This window comes from Xylocopa sonorina, chromosome 11 (assembly GCF_050948175.1).
Source record: "Xylocopa sonorina isolate GNS202 chromosome 11, iyXylSono1_principal, whole genome shotgun sequence".
Taxonomy (NCBI): domain Eukaryota; kingdom Metazoa; phylum Arthropoda; class Insecta; order Hymenoptera; family Apidae; genus Xylocopa; species Xylocopa sonorina.
In genome coordinates, this window is record NC_135203.1 from 6,834,004 (window position 1) to 6,853,707 (window position 19,704).

At 36.8% G+C, this 19,704-nt stretch overlaps 3 protein-coding genes across 5 annotated transcripts; 1 reads left to right on the plus strand and 2 right to left on the minus strand.

Moving 5' to 3' along the window:
- Window positions 1–171: 171 nt before the first annotated feature.
- Zw (glucose-6-phosphate 1-dehydrogenase Zw) lies at window positions 172–6,375 on the minus strand. Of its 2 annotated transcripts, none has more exons than XM_076904919.1 (7): window positions 6,095–6,375; window positions 3,048–3,172; window positions 2,587–2,954; window positions 1,304–1,902; window positions 973–1,178; window positions 708–868; window positions 172–629 (listed from the first exon to the last, which is right to left on the minus strand). In XM_076904919.1, exons 1-7 carry the CDS (start codon window positions 6,108–6,110, stop codon window positions 539–541), a joined length of 1,566 nt encoding a protein of 521 aa, XP_076761034.1. In that variant the 5' UTR covers window positions 6,111–6,375; the 3' UTR covers window positions 172–538. The 2 variants fall into 2 exon arrangements, with proteins under 2 accessions (XP_076761034.1, XP_076761035.1); XM_076904920.1 differs by lacking the exon at window positions 6,095–6,375 and adding an exon at window positions 4,139–4,337.
- On the plus strand, window positions 6,155–7,599 carry LOC143429358 (small ribosomal subunit protein mS37). Of its 2 annotated transcripts, none has more exons than XM_076904924.1 (3): window positions 6,155–6,293; window positions 7,019–7,148; window positions 7,222–7,599. In XM_076904924.1, the coding sequence occupies exons 2-3, from the start codon at window positions 7,022–7,024 to the stop codon at window positions 7,452–7,454; spliced, it is 360 nt and encodes a 119-aa protein (XP_076761039.1). In that variant the 5' UTR covers window positions 6,155–6,293; window positions 7,019–7,021; the 3' UTR covers window positions 7,455–7,599. The 2 variants fall into 2 exon arrangements, with proteins under 2 accessions (XP_076761039.1, XP_076761038.1); XM_076904923.1 differs by lacking the exon at window positions 6,155–6,293 and adding an exon at window positions 6,733–6,836.
- On the minus strand, window positions 7,485–9,247 carry LOC143429357 (uncharacterized). Its single transcript, XM_076904922.1, has 7 exons — window positions 9,121–9,247; window positions 8,860–9,046; window positions 8,649–8,777; window positions 8,393–8,578; window positions 8,049–8,313; window positions 7,795–7,981; window positions 7,485–7,678 (listed from the first exon to the last, which is right to left on the minus strand). Exons 1-7 carry the CDS (start codon window positions 9,245–9,247, stop codon window positions 7,602–7,604), a joined length of 1,158 nt encoding a protein of 385 aa, XP_076761037.1. The 3' UTR covers window positions 7,485–7,601.
- Between the last annotated feature and the right edge of the window lie 10,457 nt (window positions 9,248–19,704).

Sequence of the window (19,704 nt, forward strand, 5' to 3'; positions counted from 1 at the left end):
ACAGAGATGGTACCAGGGGTTCCAGAGTAGGGCTAGTCGCATCTGGCTCACTCTTTCCTATAGCTATTTTATATATCTTTCTCTCTCTTACCACTAAAGCAGGAAATTACGAAGTTGTGTTGTCGGGGTATATATTATATCCATTATAAATTTATGTTATCAGACAGAATATAAATTTATAAATGAAACAATTACATTTTACTCAAAGGCACTTGTAACATGCATATTAAATATGCATATTTGTTCCACTTGATGTCTTTCAGAGTATATATTACATTATCAGCATACGCTTTAACCAGTTACAAGTTGTGTTTCAAGCCTTAAAAACTGTTTCAAAAAATAAGTGATATCGACTTTTCAATAAATTAAATATATAAAATAGTTTATTATATCTGTATAAAATTTCTAAAGACACCGTGTAAATATTTACGTGAAATATATGTGGAATGCTATGATCACAGATGATTCGTAACGTAGACCTTTGCAAACTGCATATTATATACGTACCATCGTTTGACATTACGTTACCGAGATTCAACTAGGGTCGTACCCATTTATACGAACCATAATAGGTGAAATTATTTAACCTTGCCATTTCATCGGCTTCTTTGGGTCCTCGAGAACCATATCTAGTTTGTACAGGAAAGATTTACATTAGTAAAATATATATAAGCAAATATTCCCAATTACTATAGGTAACAGCTCACTTGTACGGGAGTGGTTTAACATTTTCTTTTTCTATTTGATGTAACAGGGGGGTGAAGATCCTCCATGCTTCCGACAGTTCATCGCTGCGTACGAAATGCATTTGCGAACCACAGAATACATCCAAGATTAATCTTTCGTACGCGTCGGGAAGCTTGAGATCCTATAGAATCAAACACTAATATTTAGCAGACTGTTTAAAATAATTCCAACTAATGCTAATGCTCTTTTGAATCAACTATAAGTAAACAGCATCTTTTAAGTTACCTTGTACCTGTAACCGTACGTAAGGTCTAGCTCCGTTTCTTCCATGTCGAACGTAATGCCAGGCGATTTCATCATCATTTTAATATATAACGCTTCGCCTGGCTGTACTCTGATTACCAATTCATTCCTTTTTGCCTTCCCATCGAATATATCACCAGGCACGTCTTGATATTGTATTCTAACTTCCGCCTTCCTTTCATTTAAAGCTAACGATGAAAATTTCCACATTCATGATACAGATTATGCTTATGGTTTACAACAAAAATATTTTTTGTATGTCCATGTTTTGAACATTATAGTTTCCCAAATTAATACATGCAAACCACATTACCTTTCCCACACCTAAGGATAAACGGGACACCGTCCCATCGTTCGTTATTAATTCCTAACACGGCAAGAGCGAACGTGGCAGTATTCGAGCCGGCTGGTACAGTGGGATCATCCAAGTAACCCAACCGTGCTTCAGGATCACTGGAGTCTGGATCGCCAATATATTGGCCCAGCACAACGTTATCCAATTCCAGAGGCTTCATGCATTTCAGCACCTTCACCTTCTCGTCTCGTATGTCATCAGGATGGCAGGACGCGGGTTTCTCCATCGCGACCAACGACAAAATTTGCATCAGATGGTTTTGCATTACGTCCCTAATGATACCAAACTCGTCGAAGTAGCCACCTCTTCCTTGCGTGCCGAACGGTTCCTTGAACGTAATCTGTACGGAAGCCACGTTGTCCCTGTTCCATGTAGGACTGAATATTCGATTCCCAAATCGCAGCGTCATTAGATTTTGAACCATCTCCTTGCCTAGGTAATGGTCGATGCGGTACATTTGATCCTCTTTGAACAACAAGCCAAGGTGATCAGAAAGCCGCTGTGACGTAATCGCATCGCGGCCAAATGGTTTTTCTATAATGACTCTGGTCCATCCTCTGAAATAGATGAATTTTATTATGAAATCAACTTGTTTGCAATGATTCATAGGATCAAATGGATTCCTTAACACTTTGACGTAAATGACGTCTATAGTCGTCAGATCCTTGGCGATCGCAATATTGTACGCAAATAACGGTTATAGCCGTCGTGCATATTTTAATCAATAAAAAAAGAACAGCGTTAGTACGAAGTTTACTAACACATACACTTGTTAAATTATCGAGTAACACATCTAGAAAAAAAGTGATAACATGCTAGACAGCATATTAGTTGTTTTTTATTCGCTTCGGAATATTTGAGTATCTAAAGACAAATGACTGCTATAACAGTCGATCACACCGGCGACAACGATCGGTAGTCGTACCAAAAGTTTAGTCACTTTCAGTTCACGCAGTCGAAAGATGATTCTGTGAAGACGAACCATTTATTCTGTAAGTATTTTTTCATGAATTAAGTAAATACAATGAATTAGTAAAGCAAATGCCGTATAGTAGTAAAACTGTGGCAAAATGTGATAATTTTTACTTCCAAACATATAACTTACACCCGATTTCATCTGGCAGTCATAAACAATCGAAAAAAATTGTGTTTCTGAGGGCGATCGTAAAGTCAAAAATGTGCGTCAAAGTGTTAAGTATCTCTTAACTCGTACATTTGATGTGTACAATTGCTTCACTCACTTTTCACCCATACAAACGTTTCTGATGTGCACAGTTACGCTTTCAAAGACACTGGGCGGTAAGGCTAAGTAAAACAGCCTGTGAGCAATCGGGAAACCTTGCTCATGCATCCTTAGCTCGTTGTTCAGCACCTCGAATCCCTTTTGCGAGTCGTACGTGCCAGACACGTAATGATTCAATCTCCAAAACTCCTCGTATTTGTTCTCTTCCCCTGGTTTCATTTTCATATAGGGATGGCATTTCTGCCGTAACTGGTCAACGGTCATATTCGTGCGCGCATAACCGACGAAAGTGGTGGTCTTTGGTAGAAGATTGTCCCTGAACAACCACCACAGCGTTGGATAGATCTTTTTCTTCGCTAAATCACCCTGTAAGTTCATCAAAGTCATCGATTAAAATTCTAGATCGTGTACCGTTTCAAATTTAATACGTATCCAATTTAAAAACCAATTAGTACTTACGGAAGCTCCGAGCGTGACAAACACATGAGGATACAATCCATCGAAATGGATCCCCTCCATGTGATCCATTTCCTCCGATTTCAAGGACTGCCTGATGAAGCGCAGACTTTCTTCGGTAGATGCTTCTACAATAGAGAAAGTTCATTCTATAATTATCCTTAAGATTGTAACTAAAAATTCTCTTAGAGTGCGTTACATTGGGAGTACGAAACGCACGGTTTTAGGAAAAAATTTTAAAAAGTTCGAGGTAGTCAATGTCATTTTAAAGTCATTCATGTTTTTCCAGCAATTACTCCTGTTTTTACACTGCCATTGGGTGTACTTTTTGCCAAACAGGTCAAAGAGCGCAACAGAATTAAGCCCATAGATAAAACGTCGCATGTACACGATTAATTATGTAATATTTTAATGTGAAGCAGGATAATAAAAATTGTGTTTTAATTATATACGTATACTTAAAGAAACAAGATTATTCATTTCCCGCTAGATAGAATTTATTTTATATTTTGTTATCCACTTGTTTTTGAAAGCTAAAAAATGTACGTACATATACGGAAATGATCGCACGTGGTGTGTCTTTAAACACAAAATACTAATATTAAACAATGCATATTCATATATACATGAGCATGAGTCGTAACACGTGCCTAAACCAATTCGTTTTCTGTTCAAACCGACAAACCTTACATAACATCAGAAAACTGAACGAATCATCATCGAACTTTTTGTGTAACAATATAAAAACGGTACAGAAGATTTGATGAATTGCAAGAGTATAAAATACCGAAGCTGAAATGTTGACGGTACATAATATCGTTAGTATGATATATAGGTCACCAAATGTACAATTACAACGTTAAATGCAATTTATCAACTCATTAAATTAACTAAGTAAAATAATATTAGTCTTTTCCATAATGAGAGAAACAATTTCGCTTCACACTTATAATAAAATTTGTAATCCTGTTTCTCTTTTGGTCACGCGTATCCAGTTTCACAAATCTCTTTAAACTTGTAAAAGATTGCATTCATAACAGAATATGTGAATGAAAAACAACAATCACTGTCGCAAACACTAGAATTTGTCTTACTGAACATGGTAACGGAAAATTTTTCCAAAAGAACTTGTAGAAAAATCGAATTGTTTCCCGGGAACTTCTTCCGATCGGAGGTAAAGTGAGCGATCAAAACCCACCAATCACTACAACTGTTCAAGTTCGACTAATCGCGACGATTAACGCGATGACTATTTCACAGTCTTGAGATGCAAGATTTCGAAATACAAACACACCTGAAGAAGGTTCAGATATATTTGTAAATCGTAATCATAACTTATCCTAAGGTTCTTTTTTCTTAAATATAAGTTACCTTCTCTCTCTCCCTATCTCTCATGTCACAACATGACTTTCCAATTTCATGCTTGTGTCATCTTAGAGAGATCATAGTTGTGAATTATTCAGAATAAAAAATACTACATGAAGGATTACTTTCAATCTCGCAATATGTTACTTTAAGAGTGAGGATTAACCGAGGACTACATGTAATATTGTTCTTATCTTTTACATGATCTTGCATATATTGAAAATGAATTTAGAGGTATGAACAACTTTACGTTCCACACTCATTCTGATTAATTATACTAATAGAATAACGTATATGAATTATGAATGCATGTGGACACGTAAAATGTCTAAATCTGTAAATCTTGCCGGGCCAATGACTTTGCAAGTAAGAACTGACATCATATCGCGCGTAAAATAATCATCCGATATTGGTCCTTGACTAGAATCAAGTTTCTGATATGCCGATTTTTAATAAAGATATTGACTTTCAAATATTCTCATATAGATCGAAATCAAAATAGCATAAACATTGATTATGATAAGTATTAACGTGATTTGCTTCCGACCAGAATAAGAATAATTTTCACGTTTTACAGGTAACTGCACGAGAGCTGAATGCGTTATACGTAATGCGTGTAATGCACGTAGTAGTACACGAATATACGGTTAACTGTAATTGAAGAGTAAGAATAATGAATGGAGTTTTGCAATATTCAGATTATAAAAACAAGATGACGGAATAAAAAACGAACATATATTTCGAACTTGAACTCAAGCATACTTAATCACAAGATTATATTATTTTAGAATCGTTACAAATAATTTGCACATCGTGTATTTCATTTGAATATGATATTTGTTATTATGCAATAGTGTTACTGATTTTTATTTTTCTACAGTTTACAGTAGCAAACATGCTAATCTATACCGATTTTTCAAGTACGGTATGAGTACATATACCAATGTATCATACATTTTTTCTGCGCATTTATCAACGGTAACACGTGACGCATTGACTCAGGCGACTCGTAGCACGATTGTACAAGAGTTTTACTGGTATACGCACTATTATTTCTTCAATTTATTTGAGACCTTCACGATGCGAACAAATTCATTTTCATAAACTATTTCTCTTTAAGCATGATAACATTCGTATACTTTTTTAAATCTCGTAATAAAATATACTAGATGATTCAAAAAATAAATGAACGTTCATGGTCAAGTTTATACCATTTGTTAGCAATAACTTCCAGTACTGAGTTGTAGTTACAGACCTACTTTTCGTTATACTTTTACAATGACTCGTGTGAATGTAAAAGTGTAACGCTCTCTACCGGATAAATACATACAAAATTTGTTGTTAAATATTAATAATGTTCTAATAGATCGCAGAGATTGACTGAATATAGAAACGTGTAAATGAGTCGATATAAACAAGCAGTTAGCGGTATCTTTTTCCAGTTATCTGAAATCACATCACGCGATAGAAGTAAAAGTCCATCGCGTGACTTTGTGATGTAAATGGAGTATTTCGAAAAATATTAATATAACACGATCTGAATAAAAACTTACAATTATTAATAATATGTTAAAAGTTTAAAAAATGTTAAATATACGCTTCTAAATTAAATGGAACAAATATATATCATAGTAAACAGCGAGAAAATGTTGGCTATATAATAAATAAATAAATGAAAAACTTACTTCGTACTCTTTCCATTATAGACGTTTGAAGATATAGAAAATCTTATAGAGTGAGTGGAAGGTAACTTCACAGTTGTTTTCTTCACAATGTTTCGGGGAATACTATGTACTGCCAAACCAACTATGTAACTTCCTTCCACAAAATTGAGGTTACGTCAGGACAAGTAATGCGATGGTTTACGCATGAACTGATCAACTGGTATTTTGAAATCTTGTTCATGAAGATCTCGGTTCCTTCGGTACCCCGCCACCCTTTATTTTGGTCCGCTAGTCTCATACTGTCCTTCCTTTCACTTAATGCGTACGTTTACACTTTCTTCATACCTAATATAGAAATAATGTTGTGAGAAGAATAAATCTTTTAATTACTTCCATATATATTTTAAATGTTATCATTCAGATTTTTAAATATATAAATTTTTTTGTCTTAAGAAGATATACTAAATACAATATTTTAGTATATGTTATATCGTAGTAGTACACAGGTGTACTAGCACGTATAATGTATTAATTAATTTACATCATGAAAATAATACTTTTGTACTCCTTTGTAGACATATATTGTTATTTCAAATGTAATTAATACTCTACTAATATCGATGCAAAAATGAAATTTGATGGTAAAGATTGCTATACTATTATCAACAATCGTTTGACCTATTGAATTGATTTAATGTTTCGGCTAGTATCGGTAGCGCCATCTGCTGCGAAACGTTTCCTCGAAGTAGATATCAATCACAAGGTATACTGTTAATTAAACAGAACAATTAATTAAAAAATGTTGTTTATGGAATTTTTTTAACAGTGTACTATATGACATAAGAAAGTATACTTACAATCATATAAACAATCTATAAGAATCTTTATTTTACCTTTGTTAACCTTAAGCATACAATTGTGTAACCTACTTTCTTTTTTTTATAGAAAATGAAGTTCACTCCATTGGTTTTCAAATATGCAAGATCACCGCAAAATGTGGACAAGGTACCACCCAGAGAAATATCTCGGTTATCCTTAAAAAACAGAGTTTCAGGAAGCTCAAAGGATAATATGGGTAAATGTTATGCCTTTCAATTTAGTGAAATGTTTGTCCATGCCACTGTAACTAATAGTTTCATTTATTTCAGACAATAAATGTTTATATGAAATGTCATTGCTATTTAAATGTTGGGCAGATAATAAATTTAACGATCAACAATGTGCACAGGAAACGCAAGCTTTAAATCAGTGTTATAAGAATTATGTATCATTTGCAAGTAACCAAAGAGAACTAAAAAAAATTGATATTCCTACTCCTAATGCTAAATCTTTCACAAATAAACAAATTACTCATATTTTACGTATGTACCCAACTGTTTAATAGTTATAAATTAAATACCTTCAAATGCTGTATATGAGATATTTTTATTATCACGCTTTAGTAATCATTTGTAAAAAAATTCATGTTTTCATTATTGTGGATTTATCTTGTTAAATAAAACAATATAATAAAAAGTATAAAGTTATATTACATGGGAGTTTCTCTGGTAGTCTGTTTATTTGCCTGTACTTGCAACTGTTTCAGTCTTAATCTGCTAGAATAACCTGTATAAAAATATTTAAAAAAAAACTATTTGAAACAGCATATAAATTAACAAATATAGTATTGAAATTACTTATGGTATATAAATTAGTTACAAAAAATTTTAGTATATACATACGTATTGGACGATCAGTTGAAATAGATGCAACTTCTTCAATGGTATTTAATCGATGTTCAATACGTTTTAATGCTTTATAATTTTCAACTTGTTCATCCTTGTAAGAGTAATATGTACAAAATAATGTAGCTGCACAAAGACAAAGAGCTACTTTTCTACATGTCCATGTTGTAGATACCAAGCTATACTGTATCAAAAAGAGATTTGATAAAACAATTTCAATATATTATTTCATAAATAAAATTTCTTGCTACCTTTTTGTCATTGATAGGGCTAATATTATCATAATATTGAACTAACATTCGTTCCACGACAATATTTAAACTCAGAATTGTAAAAAGAGTGATTCTAGCATCTACAGTCCTCCTAGAAGAACTGAACAAAGCACATAAAATACAACTAATTGTGTAATACATGATAGATTGAAACCATGAAACTTCTCCAATAATCCAATCTTGAAATGAACGCAAATATGAAAAAATTTGGAATAACAGCTCTCTCTGATCCTTTGCTGTTTCTCTACAAGCAATAATATAACATTTCTTAAATATTGTATTAAATATCCTATATTACATTGGTGAGTATTTCATACACTTACTTAAAATCTTTTACCATATTGTTAACACTTTCAGAAGATGACTTTAATACAGTACCAAGTTCTTTTCCATGGTCCAAAAGTTCATTCTGCATTTCTAAACTTTGTTTTTGACTTTCAAGTACTGCTCCTTGTACTTTTGAAGCTTCTAATAGTTGTTCCTTCATTCGTGAAGAAGCTTGATATAATCTGTAACAGAAAAACTGCTATAAGCATTGTTTTAAAATATATTTATTTCTAATTACAAAAAGAGACTTACTGTTTAATGGTATTATGAGTTTCACTTTGCCAAGTTTCATAATTTAAATAAAAGCACATATGCGTAGTGTGTATATAGAATTCATTATATACATTAAATGCCCTATCTGACATATTATTAATACAATCTCTATAAAATTGATAAATACATCATTTTTCAATCCGTTAACGTATATATTACAATAAAACATATTAATATAATAAATTCATACCGGCGTTTATTTTCTGTGTTAACAAGATGACAATTATAACTTGTATGTCCAGAGTCTATTAAAAAACAATTTGTTAACTTTAAAGCAAGGAGAGAATGTTGTTCATCATTTAATTTATCACAGCTAATTTGCAACGTTTTAACAGCATCTTGCCAACAAGTTCCATGATGTGATACAGAAGATTTTGCTATAAATAAAAGCATAATTTATAGGCAATTAAAAGTTTAATATTGTTTTTGTATAAGATTAAATGATACATACTTTTAATTATCTGATATTGTTCCTCTCCCATTTTTTTCAATACTGAACTTCCATCAATCGCAAATAAAGAAAACACGGCAAGAAACAAAAAGATTACTATTCTGTATTTACTTAATATTTTTAGCATTATGCATTTCAAATTTTAAACTCAACAAATGCTTAATGCAATCAATACCAGACAAATTACTTAATACACAATCAAATATAATAATCCTAATCGTAACATGTACAACAGTTTTTCAATAGCAAAAGTGTATTTTATCTTTTATATTAAATTTTTTTATATACAAACAGAAATTGAACTTCTGTTATATTCGTAACGGATAGAACCGCCAAAGCATTATGACGCCTTTTCATGTTCTTTTCAGGAAATTACGTGAAGTAAGTAAGTTGCATATGTGAAACAGCTGTGCATTTTTTCATTTCGCAGTATATAAACTGATCTTTTACGAACTTTCTTGAATGCAATTCTGTATACTAATTTTATTCATAATCTCTAAATCGTAGAAATATGACTTCCTATTATAACCATAGAATATTTACTACTGCAGCAGAGTACTTAACTCGTGCGCCATCTAGTAGATGATTTCAGAAACAATTTGAAATGTATTCATACATTAGTTACGATTTTATTATCTTTTACTCGAACAATATGTATGTCGTCGCTAATTCTAATAATATCAAATAAATAAATGACATAAAAATATACTATCCGAGTACATACTTAATTATAGTAACCAAAAATTAAATTAGAAACTTATCCACGCATCACTTATCCTCTGCGAAGTTTGTTACTTGTATTGCAAAAAAGGGAGGAAAATATATAGAGTAATAACAATTTTTAAGTAATATTTACAGAAGATCGAAAAATGCCTAATTCTAATTTTTGTTTTATTCCTCGGAGAATCCCTAGAAGAGCGCAACACCCATTAGGTGTCTTGTCCTCGGAGTACCTGTAAAAAGACAACGTGCCGCAGGAGCACTGTTGGCAACTGGCCAGTATCTTTCGCCATTGAATTTGGTTGGACCGAAAATAAGTGGTCGGTATCGAGACAGGAACAGTGACACAGGTTCGATCTCCTCTTTCGACTCCTACAGACCGGTTTACCTTCCAACGAACACCGAAACATCTCGCGAGATCATTGTCCCAACAATATTAATTCACCGTGCAACATATAAGAAGTTAAGAGGCTAAAAGAAACAATCCAATATTAGCATTTGGTCGATAAGTGATTTAATCTATAGAGCAATTTCATTGGTTTGAATACTGTATTTTCGAACTAGTATTAATTACCTCGAAACACAATGAAACAGTGACTAATCAGGATACACTATTAGCATTTGTGGCGTGGATCATGACTGGTGATACATAGTTTTTTCTTGGGAACACTCACGCTTTGTTTCCATTACAAAGAATATGTTTAAACGCCAATTCTTTTTATTCCACAATTGATTATCTAATAATATATTATCCAGACTACTGACTCTGCTGTTGAATTTTTAAATACTTAGATCATTCTGTAAAAAAATCATGAAATCGAAGCTTCCTGGAAATGTATCAATCCAGAACCATGAGAATATGTTTTAGAACATAAAATGAATGGTAACGATATAAAAGCCTAATATTATTACGTCGATGGGATCAGAGCGAGATGGTGATCAATCGATCGCTGGTAGACTGGCGATTTGGCGAAGTATACAGGAACGAATCATCCACGCCTAGCCTGCTTGACGTCAGCCTCGTAAACTGTGTAACGGTGAATTAAAAATAAATCCGACCCGGAAAAGCAGTCAATGTCAGATAATTGCAATCCGATCCATTCCAGAGTTCCAGAGGTGTTTACCTTTGAGCCGCGGATTTCAAACCGCGGACAACGCCGTGCGCGTAAATGCTCCTGCCTTCTCTTTCAGCTTCGCTCCAAATTTATACGCTCTCTATCAGGATAAAAATACGCCTTGCTAAGTGTGACACACTTACAGCCGGACGAAAATCGATGTCTGACCCGTGTTGAGTGTCAATGATTAACGACTCGCTTAGCAGAATACGGGGGAGCGATGTAACAGGAGATGGTTGCCGATACTCTGATTAATTAACCCTTCAGCTTCCCCGGAAGAAGCGGACACGTTATTCCGGTCTGTTCGCGGATTTTGATCGACATCATTGTTCACAATCGGTGATCAATGATAGAACGATTAACGCACGAGTGGTTGTACTGTCTATTCGACCACTAATTAATTCAGATCAATTATTTACGATTTTGATATCGATTTTTATAATTTTATTTCTAATTTGTTATATTAAGAATAGTTGAGATAAATAAAAACAACGAACATACCTGTTACCATGTTCAATTGTTCGTATTTAAGTTTAGACAGGCAATTCCGTCAGGCACGATAATTATCATCCAGCTGTATGTACTTGAAACAGCAGATAGGAGCCTATCTCTTCGTGAGCGTAAGAACGGAAAGGAACCGGAAGTAGATGGGGATTCGAGCGACGAAGGATCATCGATGCTATTTGAAGTCAAGAGCCTTTCGTTGGATCGTGCTCCTCCATTCAACCACACGAAGAACTCTCGACTTGCGTAACTCTGAAGCAATTCTAGACAAGTTGCCAATCTTCTCTGGGTGGTTCCTGTTATTTGAACAGAATTTTTGCCTTCTTACTTTTTTATGAAATAACGTTCAACGAAATGACGGAATTAAAAAGAGAAAAAGAAAAAAAAGAGTTCAATGAAAGCCTTCGAGTTCTGTGATCCCAGTAGCTGGCTCGTACCAATTTTCAGTCAGAAATTTCCATCAGTGATGTACTACAAAGATTTAATGCTTTGGCAGGAAGCCCGGCACCGCGTTTACCTCCCGCAGATGTCACGGAACCTTCGACGTTATGTCTTGTTTCTTCTTTTTTTTTTATTCATTCAGCGGCACCGTGGAGCGGTTCATAAAGATTCGGCCAATTCATTTCCGTTGACTTGTTTTTCCTTCGCTGCGAATAAACGGATCGATAAATTTCTGGCAAGGTACAATATAGAGATAGAAAGAGACGAAGGATAAAGAGGATACGTCTTCTCTTTACAGATGTATCGTACACTGATACAGGATGCTTCCGACCTGTGCAACCGGAAAAGCATTGAATATATTTAAAAAAAACAAGACAAGACTGGAGAATCACATTTTTTTTCATCTAAGATATAGTATTCGAGTAAATGTTTGACATTCACTTTGTTTCCCATTTAACCATCGGATCGGAAACACACCGTTCATTCGATACTTCATCTTTTATTATTTAAAGACCGCAGAATCGAACGAGCAACAACGCGCGCAACAAGAAAAAGGTCACAATAGCCGATTAACTGTCTTAAGCAGCGTTTATTTCGTTTCTTATTAATAAAGTCAGAGCATTTCTTTAAAATATCAGTTTCGCGCTTTCATGACTCGTGGCGAATACGCGTTACAATTATGGTTGCGTATCGGAGGTTTCCAGGGGTTTCCCGACAACGTGATGATGACAACTTCCTTGTTCCTCTAATAATTATACGCGTGTTCATGTACACGTCGAATCACCTCGCTAATCGCTCGAATCGTACCATTCGTACATATATATATTTTTATATATATACATACATATTTATATATGTATAAGTCGCGATGCCCCCTGTGTCAGGGGATGTACAACGACGGCAGTTTCTCGCTCCCTTTCCGTTCATCCTCGAGGGACCGACGAGCACGACGAAAGGGTGAAAACCGATACTGTGATGCTGGACGTAACAACGAGCATGATTCTCCGCATTCCGTTTACTAATTTACGTACTCTACCTACACGTTATGTTTTTACCCGCGCGCTAGATGAGAGTTATGCTATAATAATAATGGTGTGTCGTATGCGCGCGTGTTAGAGATCAAAGGTTTGCACTGTCACTTAAGAAAACGCGTTTTACCCTAACGAAACTTAACCGCGTTAATTATCATTAGCCAGAACGAGAGAGGACAGGTGAATAAGCAGCGACTCTCGATGGTGATGTTGTTTGCAACCGATCCGGCAAATCGCGAACGACAACTGTTCTCGAGAAAAAAGGGTGTCTTATTTGTAAGGGATACTAAAAGTAAACGACGTTTTCATTTTATAATAATCGTCCACCGCTTTCGGGGGACAATCCGTTTCTTATTTTTCTTTTGTTTTTTTCTTTTTATCTTTTTCTTTCTTTATATATGTATATATATGTATATATATACAAATCGAGGTACACAATGAAATACAAGACGATCATAGATATCGTTAGAAGTCAATTCAGAAAATGCACGCTTCGTTGGACGCCGAATAAAAGTCGCGATACGCTACGGTGCAGGATCAATTGATCGTTCCCTCCGGAAAAGGGACGAGAGGATGAAAATAAATACGCATCGAAACATATCGTCCTTGTATAACTTAATAAAAAAAAGGGAAAAGAAAACAGATATGTATATAAACGAAGAAAAGATTGGCGGGACGCTCCACAACTTATTTGACTTTCTTTTTCGTACACTCCTTGCGTTCCCAGGCGTTAATTCATTCCTCCTTCCTTTTCATCCCTCTTTATTCGTTTCATTCTCGTTTAACTTCGATTCGATTAACGTCAAACTCCTTATACGATTCGTCTCTTATCTATTATTACAAGTTAAATCGATTACCACTAATTCCTTAATATTTTACTTCGATATTACTCCTTTTCCCTCTCTAGTCCCCGCATTTCAGGTGAATTCTGCGTGGGCCACCAGTAAAGGCGAAATTACACGGTTCAATTTCGCTGAACCAACGGTCGATTAAATATAAGATCGAGAGCGAAACGAGCAACGCCAATTGCAATTCGATCGAAGCGTTCGATCGTATTGTAATTTACACCGTTCGCCTTGCTTTTAATTTGCTTTTGTTCAATTAGTCATTCAGCGGAAAAGTGATGTGCGATTTCCTGTAATTTCGCGTTTAAATACACGAATTTCCACCTGACGGATGCTGCTTCGCGGTGCGATACCACGGATCGAGGGCCATGCTCGATCGAAGGGGATAAAAATTGCGAACGGACACGATACGACGGTGACGACGACGATAAACGGCAAAGACGCGGCAGAAACGGAGCAAAACGTAGCAAGGTTCCAATCGTGTTTCACTTTTCGAACGATGACGACCGGAGGTAGGCGAAAGGGAGAGAGATAGGGAAAAGAGAGGAGCACCGAGATTCACCGGAATGGCGAGATCGGATGGAGGTAAGGTCATGGAACGTGGCGGCAGCGTTCAACGAACTTAGAGCCGCCACGCCGCGCTGATCGGTTCGATAAATCCTGCGCGTCCTCGGAGATTAATTTGCGGATGCCTTAATTACCGTACAAAGTTACTAAAAGCTTACGACGTACAAATATATACAAATATATACATTGGCTACAAAAACTATTAGTACACTATTGTATGTCTCTTAGCATTTGTGTACCGATTAATTAGGTCCGGGAGTACAAATTTCTTATCATTTAATGTTACTTTCATATGACTACAAAAATTTTGCGTTACTGTAGTTGAACGTGAAATTCTATAAAAGCGCCTGATTGGGCATTTTTTTTTTTGTAGCCACTGCATGTGTGTGTATGTATGAGTTATGATACCTCAGAGCAAAAATAACTGATATAAAAAATGGGAACTCTGTGTATGTTGCCATTAGATGCATGATTGGTACTAATCTTTTCGCTGTAGGAACAATCAATCGTTATCAAAGTTCAGTTACGAACGAACGTCTACGTGTAAGTTCCTAAAATCATTTTGAAGTTCGCCTCATTTCACGAAAGCCGATATCTCAAAAAGTTACCTTCTCGACAATGGTTATTCTTGTTCCAAGGTACAGATATATACGTATATCGTTATAACAGTCTCGTTAAGATCCTTTGTCGTATGCTTCCTCTCTCTTTCCCACGTTTCCCCTATCTTCTAATTTATTGTTTTCGTTTTCGTTGGCGTTTTTACAGTCTCGCTTGCTAAAACTGAAAAAGTACAGAGTACAGTGTATAAACATCAAGGTAATGTTACAATATGGTCAGTATGTTCAGACATCTTCCTATTGCTTTGTTTCAATTTCCGTCTACCTGATTGTTCTCACGATGATGCACCCGGCGATGATTCACGGCGTCTTCCCCAGACAAAGATTCGGCCAGGAACAGAGATCATCGGAGTTTCCAATTTATAAACCGATTTGAGACCCATAATACGCTCAAGACGCAAGAACGATACTACTTCGACCGCGTTTTCCCGATCAAACCACTTTCTTCGAGCGTCCAATATGCATATCAAAATATACCATGATGCAACACACTGTCGCGCGCATTATACACTGAATACACCCGTGTGTGTATATACATATATATACATATAATTTATCGTGTATCGAGGGCATACCATAATACGCGTATTACATACGCAGCCGCGTAATAAAAGCATTTTAACGCTGTGTCACCTGTACTCGCGCACCAGCCGGATAACGTTTTTTCGACATACTTTTACAAACGCAATCGTCGTTCGTTCTCCAAGCACCACGATTAACATATTACGAAAGAAGTAAATCACGTTTTAAATCAATCGAACGCATCTTCGGGCGCGTCTCTTTCATCTCGCGTCTACTCCGTTCTGTTACGTTAACACCAAGGTGCCACCAGAGAGATTTGTGCTCGTCCTCTCGTGCGACTTCTAGCGTTACGCGTCTTCGCTCTATCTGCTCGTGCTCAACGTGAGCCGTTCGGAGCCGACGACGAAGGATGAACAGGGGATGGGAAAGCCCGTTGTTAGTTAGAAATGCAAAAATCTACCGACCGTTTCTTGCTCCTTTTTTTTCGATCGATCGAACCGTTTCTCCCCAGGGCGAGCCTTTTGTCGCGTGCCGTTGCTGAACACAGCCGCGTCCTACATTCTCGCGTTCGTACAAGCCGGATAGATGCAGAGGCGCAGGGGTAAGAAACAGCACGTTGTCGAGCTTTTAATATGCATTTCCGCCAGGTGGATGTCGCACGAAAATCCGTGGCGGTGTTTATTTTTAATGGGCAGCTTTGATGTCGGCTTTGGGTCGTTTCAGAACGTTTCACCGTCCGAGTAGCTCGCGCCAAGCTTATAAAATATGATACATCGAGGTCGTGCCAGTCTCGATCTTACAGGCATAAATCTGTGTCTTCATTGTCGTTTAAGGCTGCTTCGTTTCTCGGAGTTTACAAAATTTTCACAGTATGTACAGTAATGAATCGATCAACAACCAGAACATCCTCAGGATTATTTTTTTCCACACGCGAAGTTCAGTGGCGAACGTGAAATAAAGTAAAGATATATTCACACGGTTCACTTTGACCAAACGATGCGGTTGGTCTCACAAAATTGAAAGCAGAGTGAACGGTGGAAATCACTATTTGATCGAACACCCCGATTAAATGGCAATTTGCATCGGTGAGTTTGCCTTCAGTCCTGCTGAATCGTCAAAGTAAATCGTGTGTAGTTTCACCTTGAAACATAAGGGTGAAGCGTATGAGCAACGAAAATGTATTATATATATATGCACTTATTTTATTGTTCGTTTCTTCCATGAGAAGAGGAATCTTCGAGCATACCTTCCAGACAATCGAAACACACCCTCGTTTGCCTTGAGTTAAAACCTCGACCTTGAAACCGTCTGCGCTTATATCCTGCCCGTGTACACTAAAAGCCTAAAGCTATCACTTAAACCTCATTGGCGCCGGGACGCATTGCATGAGTAGTAAAAAGCAATTAAAAAAAAGATGAGAAGAAGAGAAATATACAAAAAAGTGTGGAGAGAGCTAATCACTTATCGTACATATTTATATAGGTATCTCTCCTTTTCTTTCTCTCTCTCCCCCTCGCGCATATAAAAAAAACGATGATCCTGAACAAATTTCTACGCAATCTTCTTCGAGATCAGTCGATAAGGTATACACATAATTATTTTGAGCCGAAGTTTGCACCGACAACGAACGTGAACAACGTCTTTTAATCACAGTAAAGCACAGTGAGTGATCGATTAATTTAAGTTGAACAGAAACACTCAAGCAATCTACACCTGTTAATTGCAGAAAACGAACCGAGTAAATGATACACGTTTTACTCGCGTCTAGCTTTCAACACGTTCCTTTTTTCGTCAATTTGCACGAGTCAGTGAACAAGTGCTGTTATCATTTAGAATAATAACAGCAGCACACGCGTTTCTGTATGTCCAACGCATTATCATATTTCTTGGATGAACGCGACATGGTGATGATGATGATGACAACGACGACGACGACAAGAATGCTCTATTGAAATTTTCGCCGACTGTGAGACTAGGATCGTAATTGATACGCTGTGATCGATTGTGTGAATGTACGAGAAAACGAGCGTTCGAATTTATGTAGGAAGATATTGGCACTGATATTAGCGATCGATCATGGATCACGAGTGCGCGGATGTTGTCTTGCTAATGTTCTACTTAAAAATTCGACGCGATCGCGGAGGATCGGTCGGCGATGTATACGTTTCCTGCACGTTTCTGGATCAGCGTATGGATGAACCTTTGCATGGTGTTTACGTTATACAAGTAAAAAAAGAAAACGAAATAAAAGGTAAAAAAACGAGAAAAACGAACCGATGTTCGTTCTCTTGCGAAATGAATGAAAAGCGGTTCGCAGTGTTCTACGGATGGTGGAAGTATAAAAACAAAAGGCAGAAAAAAGGGAACGAAGATACGTATGATCATAATCACAAAAGAAAGGAAAAGGAATCGTAAAAATATCACTATGTACAATTCGTATCGTGCAACGTTTCACGAGACCGTTCATTCTCACTCCTTGTAACGAAATTCTTATAGTTGGCTACTTCTCACGTGTTTCTTTATATTCGTGGCGTCTTTTACTTTTTTTCTTCTCTCTTAGTTAGCGTTATAATGTATTATATATACGCACTTCATATATATATATATATCTATATATATATACTTTTTTATTTATATTCATCAATGTGGAACCCCAATACATCTAAATTCCATATCACAAGATATCCTGTTCAGTATCACGATTTAAAAAAATCTCCGTGGCTTACTGCTTACACCCTCGTATCCTCCCCCCTATTCGTTTCATACTAAACTCCTCGACTGCATTTCTTTCTACAGGTCGTCACGTTTCATCGTTGGCTGCTTTATTGCCACTCGTTTTGCCCTCGTCACCCGCGATTGGCTCTCTTTCTCCTTTTTTATTACCGATACCACATATATTTGTAATGTATGCATAAATTATTGGATACGCATGGCGTATGTCTTTTAAGCCGGCAGAGGTTGATTCATCAACTTTCATTCCCTGCGTAATTTGTTTTCATTAGCGAAAAGTCATTGACAATAATACGATCAGAATTTAACGCCGCTAAAATGCTCGTTCCGACCATCAAAGGAAACGCGAAAATGAGAAAACCAAACACACAGCGTACGTTACGTTCGCACGATTCTGTCTTTTCAATTTTACGAAACCGATGTCGCAGCGAACAGCTTCTCCTTCGTGCTACCGCGAAAAACAGTTGTCTTCCGCAATATCGTCCCGTTTTTGATTGACGCTTCGTTCGAATTGAAAGACCAGTCTGACCTCCTTTAATCAGCGCACACTTGTCCGCCAGATAGAAAACCAACCTATCCTACTCGATATCGATAGCATTGCGAAGGGATCCTCTGACCTAAAAAGCATCTCAGATGACTCTATTCAGGGAGGCAGATGCCCTTTGATTATTAGATTTCTGGTGAACGTGAAAGGCTCTTGTTATCGCGGCGCTTCGATAATGTCTAGGTATCTCTCCGAACGAGATTCGCCGAACCGATTCTCCCTACACCCTACCCACCAGCGGTACCACCCCCAAACAGCTGAATAAACCCTTCGACTACCTCTTCACCTCTAGAGAATCGATTCATCGACGTGGCGCAAATCTTTGGTTCCCCTGCTTCCCTTGGCACAATAACCTCGTGGTCGTCCTCTACCTCCCTCTACCCTTGCGATAATAGGACGCAAACGCGACGCAGAGATACGAACGAACGAATACATGTAACGTGTTATAAACGTATGTATGTATGTAATATATATATATGTAACGGGAGGCATCTTTGCGAATCGTATCGAGTGGTCGACCACAAAAGTGAACACCAAAAGCAATCGTCCTCGATTAAGCGGCCAGACCGTACACGTCCTCTTTTCTCGAGCTAACGGCGACGGGAAATGGATTCTGGATAAGCAAATCGACGAGCAACGTGAAGTAACGTCGCTGAACTAGGTGAGGTACACGATTCGAGGTATCGCGATCGATTTTCCAGTTCCCTTTAACCCCTTCAGTGTTTTCTCTTTTCTTTCCCCCTAGTAATATATCGCGTAGATCACAGTAGTATCCGGAGGTCAAAAAGACGAGGCCACCCTGGCTCCTTTGACTCGTAGGTGTCCTCTCGAAGTATCGGGAGGCTGTATTACGTCAGGCAGGAACACTAGAGTACGTATCTCGATGGCATTCGACAACACCTGTATCGGGCGTTGGAAAGATGATCGTGGAGATGGAGGATCATCCGA

Coding starts and splice junctions, on each gene's coding strand:
- LOC143429358 (XM_076904923.1), top strand. CDS start 6,768: ATGTTTCGGCTAGTATCGGTAGCGCCATCTGCTGCGAAACGTTTCCTC. Junction 6,837..7,018: donor AAGTAGATATCAATCACAAG/GTATACTGTTAA, acceptor TTTTTTTTATAG/AAAATGAAGTTCACTCCATT. Junction 7,149..7,221: donor AAGCTCAAAGGATAATATGG/GTAAATGTTATG, acceptor CATTTATTTCAG/ACAATAAATGTTTATATGAA.
- Zw (XM_076904919.1), bottom strand. Junction 2,955..3,047: donor TTGTCACGCTCGGAGCTTCC/GTAAGTACTAAT, acceptor ATGAACTTACAG/GGTGATTTAGCGAAGAAAAA. Junction 1,903..2,586: donor AACGTTTGTATGGGTGAAAA/GTGAGTGAAGCA, acceptor CATCTATTTCAG/AGGATGGACCAGAGTCATTA.
- LOC143429357 (XM_076904922.1), bottom strand. CDS start 9,247: ATGCTAAAAATATTAAGTAAATACAGAATAGTAATCTTTTTGTTTCTT. Junction 8,314..8,392: donor AATATGGTAAAAGATTTTAA/GTAAGTGTATGA, acceptor TATTGCTTGTAG/AGAAACAGCAAAGGATCAGA. Junction 7,679..7,794: donor TTCAACTGATCGTCCAATAC/GTATGTATATAC, acceptor ATTTTTATACAG/GTTATTCTAGCAGATTAAGA.